Raw genomic sequence first — 16,576 nt, 5'->3', positions numbered from 1 at the left:
GCCTCTTCCTCCTCTCTTTCCAGGCTCCTACTTGATGGTCAATGCTTCCCAGCATGCCCCAGGCCAGAGGGCTCATGTCATCTTCCAGAGCCTGAGTGAGAATGACACCCACTGTGTGCAGTTCAGCTACTTCCTGTACAGCCGGGATGGGCACAGTCCAGGCACCTTGGGCATCTACGTGCGCGTCAATGGGGGTCCCCTGGGCAGCGCCGTCTGGAATATGACTGGATCCCATGGCCGCCAGTGGCACCAGGCTGAGCTGGCTGTCAGCACCTTCTGGCCCAATGAATATCAGGTGGGCTGGGTTCAGTCTGTTGTCAGCCTGTGCTGGGGGTGGGGGTAGAGGGGTGTCAGCTTGGGGTCAGAGTAAGTGAGTGGCTGAGGTTGGAATTAGTCTGTGTTCAGCATCAGGAATCACTCTGCGGTCAAGGTCAGGTGTCCGTCTGTGGTCAGCATTGGGTTGTTCGGTGACCATTTAGTCTGGGTTCAGGATCAGAGGTCGTTGTTAATAGAATAGTCTGTGGCTGGGGTCAAGGGTGAGTTGGAACAGTGCTGACCTGGAAACCTTCTCTGGCTGGGAAAGAGTTTTGCTGCTTGAAGCTAACTGTCCAGGACTGGGATGGTGCCTCTGGCCTTGACCTTGTTAGTTCTGGGTGCTGACACCCCCTCCCACAGCTAGTTGGCTTGGTAGGGAGGGTCATTGTGAGCTGTGCTGACTTCTGCTGGTTGAGGAGGATGGGGCTGGAGCAGAGTTGAAAGGGGGCTCTCTGGGCACCTCCCAGGCAGGGCTGGTGGGATATCAGTATGACAGGGACCCTCCCGCCTCCCCCAGGTGCTGTTTGAGGCCCTCATCTCCCCAGACCGCAGGGGCTACATGGGCCTCGATGACATCCTGCTTTTCAGCTACCCCTGCGGTGAGTCCCAGCCCACTGGGGCGCAGGGTGAGGGGTGCGGGCAGCCGCGGCTCCTGCCTGCAGGGGGCGCAGGCCCGGCTCATGCCGCAGCTCTATTCTCGCAGCAAAGGCCCCCCACTTCTCCCGCTTGGGCGACGTGGAGGTCAACGCGGGCCAGAACGCTTCCTTCCAGTGCATGGCGGCGGGCAGAGCGGCCGAGGCGGAGCGCTTCCTCCTGCAGGTAAGGGGAGGGGCAGGGACCTTGGCCAAGGCGGGGGACCCCTTCTGGGCCCTGGCTTCCTTGCGGGGTGCTGAGTCCTTCCTTCATCCTCCAGCACCCATACACAAATGTCGTGGCTCTCCCCTATGCTCTACTCTGCCCTCTTGGGTGCCCCCATCCTCCCAAGACAGTGTGCGGCTCCAGATCCCCCAACCACACTCTTCCTCAAAGGCCGAGCGACCCCGTTCCCTTAATCAGCTTCTGATTCCAGGCATCCCATATGCCCCCAGTGTGGCAGGGAGGGCTAAATGAGGCCAGCATATTTTCCACTCCCCTCGCCCGGGTCAGGGCGAGATTGGGACCCTCCTTCCCCGGCGCCCCTGACCCTATCGCCCCTCTCCTCGAGCAGCGGCAGAGCGGGGCGCTGGTGCCCGCGGCCGGCGTGCGGCACATCAGCCACCGGCGCTTCCTGGCCACCTTTCCGCTGGCCGCCGTGGGCCGCGCGGAGCAGGACCTGTACCGCTGCGTGTCCCAGGCCCCGCGCGGCGCGGGCGTCTCCAACTTCGCAGAGCTCATCGTCAAGGGTGAGCGCGCGGCCCTGGGAAGGGCGGGGTCTCACCCTCCGAGGGGCGGGGTCTCCAGGGGCGGAGTCTGGCCGAGGGGCGTGGCCCGTGGAGGGGTAGGCCCGGCGGGGTCCGACCGGGGGCGGGGCCTTGTCTCTCCCGGGAGGAGGTCTGACCGAGGGGGCGGGGTCTGACTGAGACGGGGGCCGGCGTGGGGACAGGGTCACGGTGTGAGCCTGCGGAGGCGGGGTCTGGCTGTGGGCCCAGGGGTTGACCCGAGCGGGTGTGTGGTCAGCTCCTGCAGGCGAGGACTTGGGGATTCCGAAGGGAGTGAGGGCGAGGTCGGCCTGTGGAGCGAGGCGCCCCTACGGGCCTGGGGATTTAGTGGGTGCGGGGGAGGCGGTCTTGTCGAGGGCTTGGAGGTTGCATGAGGGGCCTAGGAGGACAGGGAGGCCTCTTGGGGATTTGGGTGTGGTGGGATGCGCAGTTGTGGACCCGGGTCTCAGCAGCATCCGTCGGCTCCGCCTCTCCCCCATCTCGCAGAGCCCCCCACCCCCATCGCGCCCCCACAGCTGCTGCGCGCGGGTCCCACCTACCTCATCATCCAGCTCAACACCAACTCCATCATTGGCGACGGGCCGATCGTGCGCAAAGAGATTGAGTACCGCATGGCGCGCGGGCCGTGGGCCGAGGTGCACGCCGTCAGCCTGCAGACCTACAAGCTGTGGCACCTCGACCCCGACACCGAGTACGAGATCAGCGTGCTGCTCACGCGCCCGGGTGACGGCGGCACTGGCCGCCCCGGGCCGCCCCTCGTCAGCCGCACCAAGTGCGCAGGTGGGTGCCTCCCGGCCCTACTCCCTCCTCCGGACAGCTGGGTAGGGCTCAGGGCAACCCAGGGGGGAAGGGGCACATTCCCAGAGGTAGTATGGCCTGGATCTGTACTTCTAAACCTTTCTAAAATGTCGTGATTTTTCCTCAATTCTTGTTATGGTAAAGATAATGATAGCTAACACTTTACTTTGTGCCCCACGCTTACATATATGTGTGTATACATACACACACATATTTATTGATTTAAAATCACAACTCCACTGTGATCTAGGCACTCGTGTCGTACCTCTTTTACAGATGAAGTGACTGAGGTACAGAGATGTAAGTGACTGGCCCCAAGTCACACAGCTAGTAAGTGGCAGAGCTGGGATTAGAACCCGTGACTGGCTGGCTCCAGAATCTGTCTTCTTAGTTCTATAGTGTATCGTCTAGATAAAATAAACTACTGAACACCGTAAAATGAAAATGTGTTGTTAATTTCTAGCTGGATTCTCTGATCTGCGCATTTGAGCTTGAGGTCTGTTCTTCCTCATTTAAAAGGTTGAAGCAGCTGTTAGGAGCAGTGGCACACCTGTGCCAGAGGAGACTCTCAGTGTTTAATCAGAAGAGAAATTGAGAACAGAACAATTTTCTTACTCTAGGATTTCAGCGTTGTTGTTGTTTTTTGGAATTTTTATTGAGATAATTGTAGATTCGTATGCAGTTGTCAGAAAAAATACAGAGAGAATTCCCTATACACTTTACTCTGTTTCCTGCAATGGTAACATTTTGCAAAAACGTAGTATAATATCAAAATCAAGATATTGACATTGATACAATCCGCGGATCTTATTCAGACTTCCCCAGTCTCACTGGTCCTCATCTGTGTGTGTGTGTGTGTGTGTGTGTGTGTGTTTAGTTCTATACAGTGTATCACGTGTAGGTTTGTGCTTTCACCACCACAGTCAAGATACTGAACAGTTCAATCAACTTAAGGATGCTTCGTGTGGCTCTTTCATCTACAATCACCTCTGTCCCTTCCTCCACCCCCAACCCCTGGTAACCTCTAATCTGTCCTTCATTTCTAAAATATTGTAATTTCAAAAATGTTACATAAATTAAGAAATCATACGGTATATAACCTTTTGGAATTGACTTTTTAATTTGGTAACAGCCTTATTGAGATATAATTCACATCTCATACAATTCACTCAGAGTGTACAATTCATTGGTTTTTAGTATATTCCTAGAGTTGTGCAGCCATCACTACAATCGATTTTAGAACATTTTCGTCACGGCAAAAGGAAACCTTTTACCTTTAGCAGTTCACTCCCACAATATCCCTAACACTTCCAACCCTAGGTAACCACTGATTTACCTTCTGTCTCTATAGATTTGCCTCTTAGTGGATATTTCATATACATAGAATCGTACAATATGTAGTCTTTTGTGACTGGCTTCTTTCGCTTAGCATAATGTTTTCAAGGTTTATCCGTGTTGTAGCAGTATCATACTTCATTCCTTTTTATTGCTGAATAATATTCCATTGTATTGACATACCACAATTTATTTATCCATTCATCTGTTGATGGACATTTGGGTTGTTTATACGTTTTGACTTTTATGAACAGTATTGCTATGAATATTCATGTACAGGTTTTTGTGTGGACATGTGTTTTCATTTCTCCTGGGTATATAGCATGTGTATCATATGATAACTATGTTTAATCTTTGAAGAACTGCTGGATTGTTTTCCAAAGCAGCTGCACCATTTAACATTTCCATCAGCAGTGTATGAGGGTTCCAATTTCTCTACATTCTCGCCAACGCTATTAGCTGTTTTCTGATTCTAATGCTCCCAGTGGGTGTGAAGTGGTATCTCATTGGGGTTTTGATTTGCGTTTCCCTGATGATTAATGATATTGAGCAGTTTTTCATGTGCATATTGGCTACTTGTATGTCTTCTCTGCAGAAATGTCTATTTAGATTTTTTGCCCATTTTTAAGTTGGGTTGTCTTTTTATTATTGAGTTGTAAGATTGCTTTATGTATTCTAGATACTAGACCCTTATCATATATATTTGCAAATATTTTCTTCCATTCTGTGTGTTGTCTTCTAATTTTCTTGATGGTGTCCTTTGAAGCACAATTTTTTTTTTTTTTTGGTGAGGAAGATAAGCCCTGAGCTAACATCCATGCTAATCCTCCTCTTTTTGCTGAGGAAGACTGGCTCTGAGCTAACATCTATTGCCAATCCTCCTCCTTTTTTTCCCCAAAGCCCCAGTAGATAGTTGTATGTCATAGTTGCACATCCTTCTAGTTGCTGTATGTGGCATGCCCCCTCAGCATGGCCAGAGAAGTGGTGCATCGGTGTGCGCCCGGGATCCGAACCCGGGCCATCAGTAACGGAGTGCACGCACTTAACCACTAAGCCACGGGGCCGGCCCTGAAGCACAAACATTTTTAATTATTATTATTTTTTTTGCTAAGAAAGATTCTCCGTGAGCTAACATCTGTGGCCAATCTTCTTCTATTTTGTAAGTGGGGCACTGCCATAGCCTGGCCACTGATGAGTGGTGTAGGTCTGTGCCTGGGAACTGAACCTGGGCCGCTGAAGCGGAGTGTGCTGAACTTAACCACTAGGCCACCAGGGCTAGCCCCCCAAAATTTTTTATTTTGATTAAGTCCAATTTATATATTTTTTCTTTTGTTCTTTGTACTTTTGATGTCTATCTAAGAAATCATTGCCTAATCCAAAGTCATGAAGATTTACCCCCAGTTTTTCCTAAGGGTTTTGTAGTTTTAGCTCTTACATTTAGGTCCTTGATACATTTTGAGTTAATTTTTGTATATGGTGATGGTGTAAGGTAGGGGTTCAACCTCATTCTTTTGCATGTGGATGTCAGGTGTCCCAGCACCATTTGTTGAAAAGACTATTCTTTTCCCATTGAATTGTCTTGGCACTGAGATTGGCTTTTTTACTCAGCATAATTCTCTGGTGATTCATCCAAGTTGTTGTGTATATCAACAGTTCATTCCTTTTTATTGCTGAGTAATATTCCATGGTGTGGATATACCACAGTTTGTTTAACTATTCACCTGTTGAAGGACATCTAGACTGGTTCCAATTTTTGGCTATGGTTTTTGCCTATACATAAATTTTCATTTTTCTGGGATAAATACCCAAGGGTACAACTTTGGGTTGTATGGTAATTGCATAATTAATAAAACTGCCAGAGTGGCTGGGTGTAATGTTTTACATTCTCACCACAAATGTATAAGTGATCCAGTTTTCTGCATCCTTGCCAGCATTTGTTTTTTATTTTAGCCATTCTGAGAGGTGTGTAGTGATACCCCATCTTGGTCTTAATTTGTGTTCCTTTAATGCCTGGTGATGTTGAACATCTTTTTCATGTGCTATTTGCCATCTGTATATTCTCTTTGGTGAATTGTTCATGTCTTTGCCCATTTTCTAATTGGATTATTTATTTTTTACTGTTGAATTTTGAGAGTTCTTCACACATTCTAGATACTAGTCCTTTGCTGGGTATGTAGTTTGTAAATATTTTCTCTCAGCTTTTAGCTTGTCTTTTCATCCTCTTCACTTGAGCTTTCACAGAGCAACCATTTTTAATTTTGATGAGGGCCAGTTTATCCACATTGCCTTTTATGAATTGTGCTTTTGGTGTCAAGTTTAAGAACTTCTTGCCTAGCCCTAGATCCTGAAGGTGTTTTTTCCTGTGTTTTTCTAAAAGTGTTACAGTTTTACATTTTACCTCTAAGTCCATTATCCATTCTGAGTTAATTTTGGGATAAAGTATGAGGTTTAAGTTGAGGTTTTTTAATTTTATTTATTTTATTATATTTTTTTGTGAGGAAGATCAGCCCTAAGCTAACATCCATGCCGATCCTCCTCTTTTTGCTGAGGAAGACTGGCCCTGGGCTAACATCTATGCCCATCTTCCTCCACTTTAGATGGGACGCCGCCACAGCATGGCCTGACAGGCAGTGTGTCGGTGCGCGCCCAGGATCCGAACCCTGGCCACTAGTAGCGGAGCGCGCACACTTAACTGCTATGCCGCGGGACTGGCCCCAAGGTTTTTTTATTTTTTGCCAGTCGATATTCTTATGTGTTTTTAAAAGCCGATCTGGGAACCATCAAAAATCCAGTTTCATGCTGCATTTGGGGAGGCCTTTGGGTGGTGGGTCAGAGTGTTCCAGTGGGAATTACTTTCTAGCTGAGGGGTCTGGGTCAGGTTACATAACCTCTCAGAACTTGAGTTCTCTTGTTTTATAAAATGGGAATAATAATCTTTACTATACAGGGTTAGCATGAAGATTCATTCAACAAACGTTTATTGAGTGCCTGTTCTGTGTCAGGTACTATTGTAGTTGCTAGGGATATAGGGCTGCCACCAAGACAGACAAAGGCACTAGCATGTGAGTTCCTCAGGTAGGAACTCTGCACGGAACTCACATTCTGATGGTAGGAAACAGATGATAAATAAGTAAACAAGTCAAATATATCGTTTGTCAGATGATGATAAGTGCTGTGAAGAATAAAGCAGGGTGGGGGTGTGGGGTTGGGGGTAGGAGGATTGTTATTTTAAAAAGGCTCAAGGGGGTGGGCCGGCCCCGTGGCTTAGCGGTTAAGTGCCCACGCTCTGCTGCTGGCGGCCCGGGTTCGGATCCCGGGCGCGCACCGACGCGCCGCTTCTCTGGCCATGCTGAGGCCGCGTCCCACATACAGCAACTAGAAGGATGTGCAGCTATGACACTATCTACTGGGGCTTTGGGGGGAGGGAGTGAATAAATAAAATCTTTAAAAAAAAAAAAAAAGGCTCAAGGGACTGTTTTCCTGAGAAGGTGGCATTTGAGCAGAGACCTGGAGGAGGTGAGCGACTGGGCCGTGCAGGAGGCTGGAGGGAGGAGCCTTCCAGGCAGAGCGAACATCAAGCTCCAAGGCCTGGAGGCTGGAGCTTGGCATGTGTGAGAAGCAGCAAGGAGACCAATGTACCTGTGGTCCAGTGACTGAGGGGGAGATGGCGGGAGAGGAGGTCAAGGTCATGCTGGGGACATGGGACTCAGAGCCATTTCACGCTGAGTGAGCTGGGGAGCCATTGTAGGGTTTGCAGAGTTGGAGAGCAGGAGTGACATCACTTACTATGTTTACAGGGATGACTTTGGCCCTTTTGTGGAGAATAGACTCTAGGAGGGCAAGGGGACCAGAGGAGAGATCAGGGAGGAGGCTACTGCTACAATCCAGCTGAGAGATGGTGGAGGCTGGGAGCTGGGAGGAAGTGGTGGAGGTGGGGAAAAGTGGTTAAATTCTGGGTTTACTTTGAAGGTAGAGCTAACTGCAGTTGCTGGTGGATTGGATATGCAATGAGAGAGAGAGAAATAGAGAGAAGTCAAGGATGGCTTCAAGGTGTTCTGCTTGAGCAGCTGGAAGGATGGAGTTGTCATTTACTGGGAAAGAGCAGACTGCGGGAGGAGCAGGTGTGATGGGGTGTCGTAGATCAGGAGCTCTGTGCTGGAAACGTTGACTTTGAGATGCCTATTAGACGTCCAAGTGGAGATATCCATCAGGCAGATGGATTTACGAGTGTGGAGTTCAGGGAAGAGGTTCGGGCTGCTGATATAAATTTGAAAGTCGTCAGTATAGACGTGGTGTAGATGGTGTTTAAAGCCATGAGACTGGATGAGTTTTACAGTGGTGGTTCTCAAGTGGGGGTGAATTTGTCTTCCAGGAGACATTGGCAGTGTCTGGAGACATATTGGTTGTCACAGCTGGGGGTGGGGTGCTAATAGCATCTAAGGGGTAGAGTAAGCCAGGGAAGCTGCTAAACATCCTACAGTGTACAAACAGCCCCCCAGAACAAAGAATTCTTGAGTCCAAAATGTCAATAATGCCAAGATTGGGAACCCCTGATTTAGTCCTTAAATTTAAGGCCAAGTGTCGATGGAAAAGAGAGGATTTGTGAAGCCTGAACCCCGAGACCCTCCAGTGTTTTGGGTTCCATGCAGGAAATTGCATGTAAATGCATTAAGTGCATGTGGGCTATGGTGCTTAACATATAGTAAGTACTCAGTAAATGACAACTGTCATTGTTATGGTGGTTTTAACTCTTCAAAGCCAGTTCTGGTCAGGTACTTAGAATAAAAGAAATTAGAGCTAGGGGGTCCGTAGAGAATCTCTGTTCCATTCCCCTTAGTGTACAGATGGGGGAGCTGAAACTCAGAGAGGGGAAGGCACTGGCCTGGGATCACACAGTGAGTTAAGAACCCAGGTTTCATGGTGACGGCTGTTGATTGTTCCCATTTTACAGATGAGTAAGCTGAGATGTCGAGATTCAATCACTTGCCCAAGACTACACAGTGAGTCCACAGCAGAGTCAGACCCAAAGTCTGAACGTCCTGATTTCCAATCCAGTGTTTGAAACAACAGTAGTAGCAGCAGCTGCCATCATGGGCTGAGTGCCCACTTTGTGCCAGGCCCGCTAAACACTTTATACAGCCTGGCCAGGACGGAAGCTCGGGCAGGAACCAGGCAGACAGGACCCAAACAACGCCTCCTGCCCCTCTTAATTACATGTTTCTCTTCGCTGACATCACCACCCCCTCCTTGCTTAGGCGCCTTGGCCAGTGGTGGTTTTGCTGGTGGCCAGCTGTGTTGTCATTTTCTCTATCCCCATGAAACTCCCCTCCCACAATACTATTTACGGTAAAAACAATAAAATAACATCAGTAAAAGGCATTTAAAAAATCGCTCTAAATCTCACCATCGTAGCCCAGCAGCTGTTTTAATATTTCCATCTTCTTCAAATCTCTGCCCATGTGCCAACAGTACACATTTTTACACCCTTGTTCTTGGGATGTAGAAAGCAGTCTGTATTCTGCTTCCTTTGCTTGGTGTTGTTACAGGTGTTATGTTGTTTATAATTGTCTTTATCGGCTATAGAGGTCCACTGAGTGTCTCCATGTTGCTAGACTTTTTGTTTCTAGATTCCGATTATAGTCATGCATCTCTTAATGATGGGGACCCGTTCTGAGAAATGCATTGTTAGACAATTTCGTCGTTGTGCCAACATAATAGCATGTACTTACACAATCCTAGATGGTATAGCGTCCTACACAACTAAGCTATAAGGCGCTGATCTTGTGGGACCACCGTCGTATATGTGGTCCGTCGTTGACCGAAACGTCGTTTTGCCGCACGTGACTGTATTGTACGTAATACTATGTTGAAAACCTTAGTGCTTACAGTGCTTTTCTCCCCCTGAGTTATTTCTTTAAGAGAAATAGTCAGGAGCGGTTTAAGAAAGGGCTTTGACGTATATTGCTTTAAAAAAGGGTTGTACTAATTTATGCTGCTACCAGCATCTTACCTTAGTGTACACATATTAATTAATTACGATAGGCTAGGCGTTTGACTCACATCATCTCATGTAACTCTCCCACTTGCTCTTCAAAGTCGGTGTTATTACCTCCATTTTTCAGTCAAGGAACTCGACGTTCAAAGGGGGTTAAGTCGCTTGCCTGAAGTCAGAGAACTAATGAGAGGTGGAGATAGGATTTGAGCTTTGAGCACCCGACCCTGCTCCGAAGCCCCTTCCATGAGAAACAGTTGAATGTTTCAAGGTTATTGTATCCTCGTTAGCATTATTAAAATCAACACATTTTGGCCTAATTTAATTGATGTTAACTGTTAGCCTTCTTGTTTCAATGTGCATTTTGACCTTTGACCTCTGAGTGGCCTGCAGCCCTATGGAATTTAGAGGGGTGGGGCTTTGAGATCCCCGGGTTCTGTTTTGCCACTGTGTGCTGGCAGCTGAAGGGAGTGTGTCTGGGTGCCAGATGGTTTTTGGAAACACAGAGACACTCATGAATTCACACCCCTCAATCAACATATCAGTCTAGAGTCAACAAACTATTTGAGCCCCCGGATCTGCCCAGATTGATCAGAGTGGAGAGAGAGGAGAAAAGTGAGCTTTCTTTTCAAAGACCCCTCAGTCTAGCGAGGTAGATGGGGGCTAACTCAGCTGTTGGAGAATGAGATACCCAGGTATGAGGGTGGACGTTTCATTCTCCAAGTCAGAGGTTGCTATTTTGTGCCCTGAAAAGTGGTTTTAAAAAACCTGAGTAGGTTGCCAGTATTGAAAAATCTGGAGATGTCACATAAAAATCCGAATTTCTGGCTTCTATTAAAAAAGGAGAGGATCTGTCAACCCGAGCCTATAGTCCTGCATGCAGCATCGCCTGGAGGTGAGTAACAGCTGCCCCTTTTGGATGGGACACTTACTGTCCTGTTTGTCATAGTCCCGACCCTGCCTGGGTCACCAGTTCACATTTACCTTTTCATGCCCTTCTCTAAATGATGCAGGAAGGCAAAGGAAGCAGTGCGCTTTGTCCAAGCCTGGAAGGATGGAGAGGAATGTGGGGCAGGTGTTCCTGAGGGTAGGGGATGATGTGAGCAGAGCTGCAGGGAACTGAGACCTGCTCTCACTGGTGCAGATAAAGCAGTGGTACTTTGGTTCCCATAGACACTGGGACAGTACACATGGGGCAGCCAAGACCAGAGCCAGCAAGTCAGGGAATAAAGCAAGGACCTCTGAACAAGACGGCAGAGTGAGCACACAAAATCCACCCCCTCCACTCCAAACACATAAGAATGATGGGTTAAAACAAAACTACATGGAAAAATATTCCTCTGTGGGCCGGGAATGGGAGAGAAAACACAAGTGCGGTAAGCGGGCTTCCAGCCAGCAGCCCTTAGGTTGCAGGAGCAGTGGGAGCCAGCCCTGTCATGTCCTTGTTGGTTGGGGATCAGGTCTGCCTTGCTTGTGGGGAGAAGGGAGCCAGACTCTCTGTGAGAAGTCGGGAGGTGGGCCTTGTTCCCAGCAGGAAATATCTCTTTGGTGGCCTGATACATGACTGGAGACTGCCACTTGCTGTGGCCCAGGGAAGAAAGGAAAGCCCCCCGGGTGGAAACAGAAACTCGTATTGTGCTGTACTTGGGGCCAGCGCCTAAAGCTGTGATACCCACACACTCCTGTGTAAAGAGCAGCGTGGGCTGATGTTTCCCTTTGCATCTTCTTTGTAAAGAGCATCCTGAGCAGGTTAATCACATAAAAAAGGAGAATGGGGTCATACTTAATCATCTTAAGAGGCCAAGCATCAGTGCTTTCTCACCTGTTCATTAAGGCGTGTTCTGAGATCCCCTGACTGGGTTTGCTTTGCAGGTGTTCACAGAACTTGAGGGTAATGTGGCTTAGTGGTTGAGTGCGTGTGCTCCGCTGCTGGCGGCCCGGGTTCAGATCCCGGGCTCGCACCGACACACCGCTTCTCCGGCCATGCTGAGGCCGCGTCCCACACACAGCAACTGGAGAGATGTGCAGCTATATGACGTACAACTATCTACTGGGGCTTTGGGGGAAAAAAAAAGAAACTGCATTTCACAGAGTCAGGATGTAAGAGGAAAGGATCGTTGGTGATCTTGGCTTCTTCCATCATCTTATAGATGAGGAAATTGAGGCCCAGAGATTTGCTTCAGATCACACAGCTGGTCAGTGCAGATGTAGGTCTAGGGGCCGAGCCCCTGGGCTCCATCCTGGCTTTGCTTCAGAAGCCTCAGTTTCTTTATTTATAAAATGGGGGTAACTTTCTGGCCCCATGGAGTCATCAAGAGGCTGCAAAGCACAATAACATGCTCCTCCCTTGTGTTGGGGTGACTGTCTCTCCTGAGGAGTTGGTGTGATTTTTTTTTTTTTCAATGGTGAATTCCTTATGGAGAGGCAGAGTAGTGGTGGGTAAGAGTATGGATTCTGGGCCCAGTGTGTCCAGATTTGGATCCTAGCTTCACCACTTACTGTCTGTGTGACTTTAGGCAAGTTACTTAGTCTTTCTGTGCTTCCATTTCCACATCTGTATGATAGGGCTAATGATAGCACCTATTATTGGGTTACAGAGAAGATTAAATGAGATAAAGCACTTTAAAGCCTCTAGAGCAATTCCTGGCACATACAAAGCCCCCAATAAATGTTAAGGGCCATTATTATTATTATCTTGATATAACAGATTATATTTCCCTTTTTGCTTTGGCAGCCAGGGAACTCACCACTCAATTTGAACCTTGTCTTTAGACTGCCTAGGACCTAATGGCATCCATTTCTGTTTTCCTAACATTCTCTGGCATTATTTAACTATTTTGCTCTCATTTTCCCCATCATCCTGATTTCTATATATTATTGTATCATGTATTTTACTATAAAGTCTGAAATTAATAAATTAAGAAAAATACAGCAATTGGTGATTGAGACTGTCCTGATGACCTCCAGGATGATCTTGAAATAGGAGGTGAACTGTGTTATTAAAAAAATCATAGCTCACATTTTTGAGGGCCTATTGTGTATTAGCCATTGTCGCACATGCTTTGCACACGTTACCTTAAACCTCACAACCATCCTATGAGGTAGGGCCTATTATCCCATTTTGCAGTTGAGGAAACAAAGGCGCAGAGAGGTGAAGCAACTCAGCCAGTGCTTGCCTGCTGCAAGCGGCAGAGCCAGGATTCAGATGTGGCCCTGCCACACTTTTACTCCCTGTTCAGTGTTCTAGAGGGTCCTTGAGCTCTTGGGGGCAGAGGAGGGATGATTTTCGTCAGCCAACTGATGTTTTCTCTGCCGTTCCCAATTTCTCTACCTTCTCTTTGCTGCTTCCTGGGTTCCCCAGAGCCCATGAGGGCCCCCAAAGGCCTGGCTTTTGCCGAGATCCAGGCCCGCCAGCTGACCCTGCAGTGGGAGCCGCTGGGCTACAACGTGACACGTTGCCACACCTACACCGTGTCCCTGTGCTATCACTACACCCTGGGCAGCAGCCACAACCAGACCATCCGGGAGTGTGTGAAGATGGAGCGTGGTGTCAGCCGCTACACCATCAAGAACCTGCTGCCCTACCGGAACGTTCACGTGCGGCTCGTCCTTGCTAATCCCGAGGGACGCAAAGAGGGCAAGGAGGTCACCTTCCAGACGGACGAGGATGGTAAGAGTCCCTGCCCCGATTCCCAGGGCCCTCCGTGCCCCCCCACACTCACCCCATGTCTGAGACTGAAATTTTTTGCTTAGGATTAAACTAACTGTATAACAACAAGTAATGACAGCTGATGTTTATTCCCTGGAAGACTTTGGGTTAGACTGGCATAATTTCTTCCTTAAATGGTTGGAAGAATTCAGCAGTGAAGCCACTTGGGCCTGGAGTTTTCTTTGTGGCAATGTTTTCTAATAACAGTTTTAGTTTTTAAAATAGATATTGTAATATTCAGATCTTCTATTCTTGTATCAGTTTTGGTGTACTGTGTTTTTAAGGAATTTGTTCATTTCACCTCAATTGTCAAGTTTCTTGACGTAAATTTGGTTATAATATTCTCTCATTATATTTACTTAATATCTGTAGGATCTATAGTGATATTCCCTTTTTCATTCCTGATCTTGGTAATTTGTGTCTTCTCTCTTTCTGTTTTCTTGTTAGGGGTGTATAAATTTTACTAATCTTTCTAAAGAGCCAACTTTTTGGCTTAATTGATTTTCTTTATTATTTTCTCTTCTTTGTTTCCTTTTTTAATACTTTGGATTTGATCAGCTGTTCTTTTAGCTTTTTGAGATGGAAGCTTATTAGATCATTGATTTTGAGCCTTTATTTCTAATTTATGCATTTAAAGCTATAAATTTTCCTCTAAGCCCTGCTTTAGCTGCATCTCACGAGTTTTGATATGTTCTATTCTCATTATCATTCAGTTCAATATTTTCTAATTTCTGTTATGATTTCTTCTTTGACCCAAGAGTTATTTAGAATTATGTTGCTTAATTTCTAAGCAATTGGGACTTTTCTAATTTTCTTTCTGTTATTGATTTCTGGCTTAATTCCACTATGGTCAGAGTACATATTCTAATTTTCGTGTTTTGAAATTTGATCCTTGCTTTATGGCCCAACATATGGTTAAATTTTGGTAAATATTCCATGTATACTTGAAAAAAAAGTGTATCTGTCATTGTGGGGTGCAGTGTCCTAATTATGTCAAGCTAATACTTATTAAGCACTTCCTACATGTCAAGCACAATTCTGAATGCTTTTCGTATATTAATGCATATAATCCCCATGAGAACCATATGTGGTGGGTGACTACTACTATCCCCATTTTACAGATGACGTCACATAGCTAGTAGCTAGGTGGCAGAGCTGGGTTTCAAACCTGGCTATCTGCTTCAGAATTTTCATTCTTAGCAGCTACGCCCTGATGCCAGCACAGGTCCAAAGCCTTCCCCCAGATTCCTCAAATCCCCAGGTACCCTACATTCCTTGGTTGATGGTTTTTCTTGCCTCCCCACATATGCAGTTTTCTGTTCTGCACAGCAGTGGCCCAGAAACAAAATTCACCTCCTTCCTTGATTTCCATGAAACCCAACTCACTCAAGGCAGCATGTGTGCCCTATGCCCTGCACTGATGCACTGAGGATTTGCTGGGGGTGGGAGTGAGGAGTGGAGGGGTTTACCCTGAAGCATTGCAAATGTAGAGAAGGAAAAACAACTCTTTTTTCTTCTACCCATCTTAGGTTCATTGGCTGGGGCCCTATAAATTAGACTGAGAAAAGAGAAATTAACAAGAGAAACCCAAACAGGAGTTTGTTAGCATGTGCATTGCACGTACACATGGGAGTACTCATTGTTGAGAAACTCAGAGGGGTGGTTAGAACTTGGGCTTATATAGCGTCTTAGCAAAAGAGCAATGAATTTTTAGAGAAGTGACAAGACAAAGAAAAAGGACTTTGAGATTCTAGAGGCAGCAAATTATTCAAAGGCAAATATGTGGGAAAACTAATGGTAGATAAGGGCTAGTTAGTAAAGTTTTTGTAGATTCTTTTGGGCTGAGAAGGGTCTAGAGTTGTCTCCGTGGTTAACTTCTCTCCTTCCTGGTAGAGAGGGGAGGGGGCACCTTTGCAAATTTACGTCCTGCTTTTAGGCAGATAGGGGAGGGCAGAGAACTTTTCTCGTATCTGCCTCTCCTCAATTGTGCTCTCAGTTCAGCTCAAAATAATCCGTATGCTAAAGTGGCGTATTTTGGGGCAGCATATTCTGCTACCTTCACAAACAACCTCAAGTTCAACATCAGACCACTCCATCCTTCAAGTCTGTTGATCTCAGCCCCCCTGCCCCACCCCTCCAAGGTGTGTTGTTGTGGCTGCTTCACCCACGCTGACCAGGCCTCAGTTGCTCTGCTTGGCCTTCTCTCTTCTTTCTCTGCCCCTTTCCTTCCCCCTCCCTCCAATAACTGTTCATTATATAATGTTTTTCATCAAAATAGTGGAATACTTATAGGAAGTGAGCTTATCTTAAGTGGCCAGCTCAATGAATTCTCAGACTGGACACATCAGGATAACCCACACCTAGACCAAGAAATGGCATTACCAGCTGCCCAGAAGCCCCCCTATATATGCCCTCCCACTCGCAACCTCCCAAGGGTAACCATTATACTGACCTATAAGGCCAGGGATTAATTTCTGCTTGGTTTTGAACTTTATATCAATGGAATCATACAGCATGTCTTCTTTTTATGACTGGCTTCTTTCTCCCAACGTTGTGCTTGAGAGATTCAGCTACGTTGTGTGTGCAGTTCTAGAGAATTCATTCTCATTGTTGAATAGTCCATTATGTGAATATGCCACATTTATTTATCCTATTTACTGTTGTTGGGCATTTGGGTTGTTTCCAGTTTTCAGCGATTTTAAATTGTGCTGCAAAGAAAATCCCTGTAGATTATTATTATTTTTTTTGGTAAATATACACATTTCTGATGGGTTTATGCCTAGGAGTGGAACGGCTAGGTTATAGGATATGTGTTCAGAATAAGTAGATATAGCCAGACAGTTTTCCTAAGTGGTTATATCAGTTTACACTCTTGCTAGCAGTGTGTGAAAATTTCACTTGCTCTGCGTCCTCACCAGCACTTGGAATTGTCTTTTGCATTTTGTCGTTTTGGTGGGTGGATAGTGGTGTTGCCTTGTTAACTGTTTTAACACAGAGCACTTGAGCTTC

The 16,576-nt window shown here is 46.8% G+C and overlaps 1 protein-coding gene across 2 annotated transcripts in view; it reads left to right on the top strand.

Moving 5' to 3' along the window:
• The window catches only part of PTPRU (protein tyrosine phosphatase receptor type U), a 79,434-nt gene that overhangs the window by 18,449 nt on the left and 44,409 nt on the right, over positions 1-16,576 (top strand). For both annotated transcript variants that reach the window (XM_087446412.1, XM_014784071.2), the window contains exons 3-8: positions 24-295; positions 833-914; positions 1,019-1,134; positions 1,523-1,697; positions 2,220-2,513; positions 13,220-13,528. In XM_087446412.1, coding sequence (XP_087302538.1) covers positions 24-295; positions 833-914; positions 1,019-1,134; positions 1,523-1,697; positions 2,220-2,513; positions 13,220-13,528 — 1,248 coding nt within the window. The remainder of the gene's footprint in view (positions 1-23; positions 296-832; positions 915-1,018; positions 1,135-1,522; positions 1,698-2,219; positions 2,514-13,219; positions 13,529-16,576) is intronic.

This window comes from Ceratotherium simum, chromosome 22 (genome assembly GCF_057802395.1).
Source record: "Ceratotherium simum simum isolate JZ-2026a chromosome 22, ASM5780239v1, whole genome shotgun sequence".
Lineage (NCBI taxonomy): Eukaryota > Metazoa > Chordata > Mammalia > Perissodactyla > Rhinocerotidae > Ceratotherium > Ceratotherium simum.
This window is presented reverse-complemented; position numbering and strand designations above follow the sequence as displayed.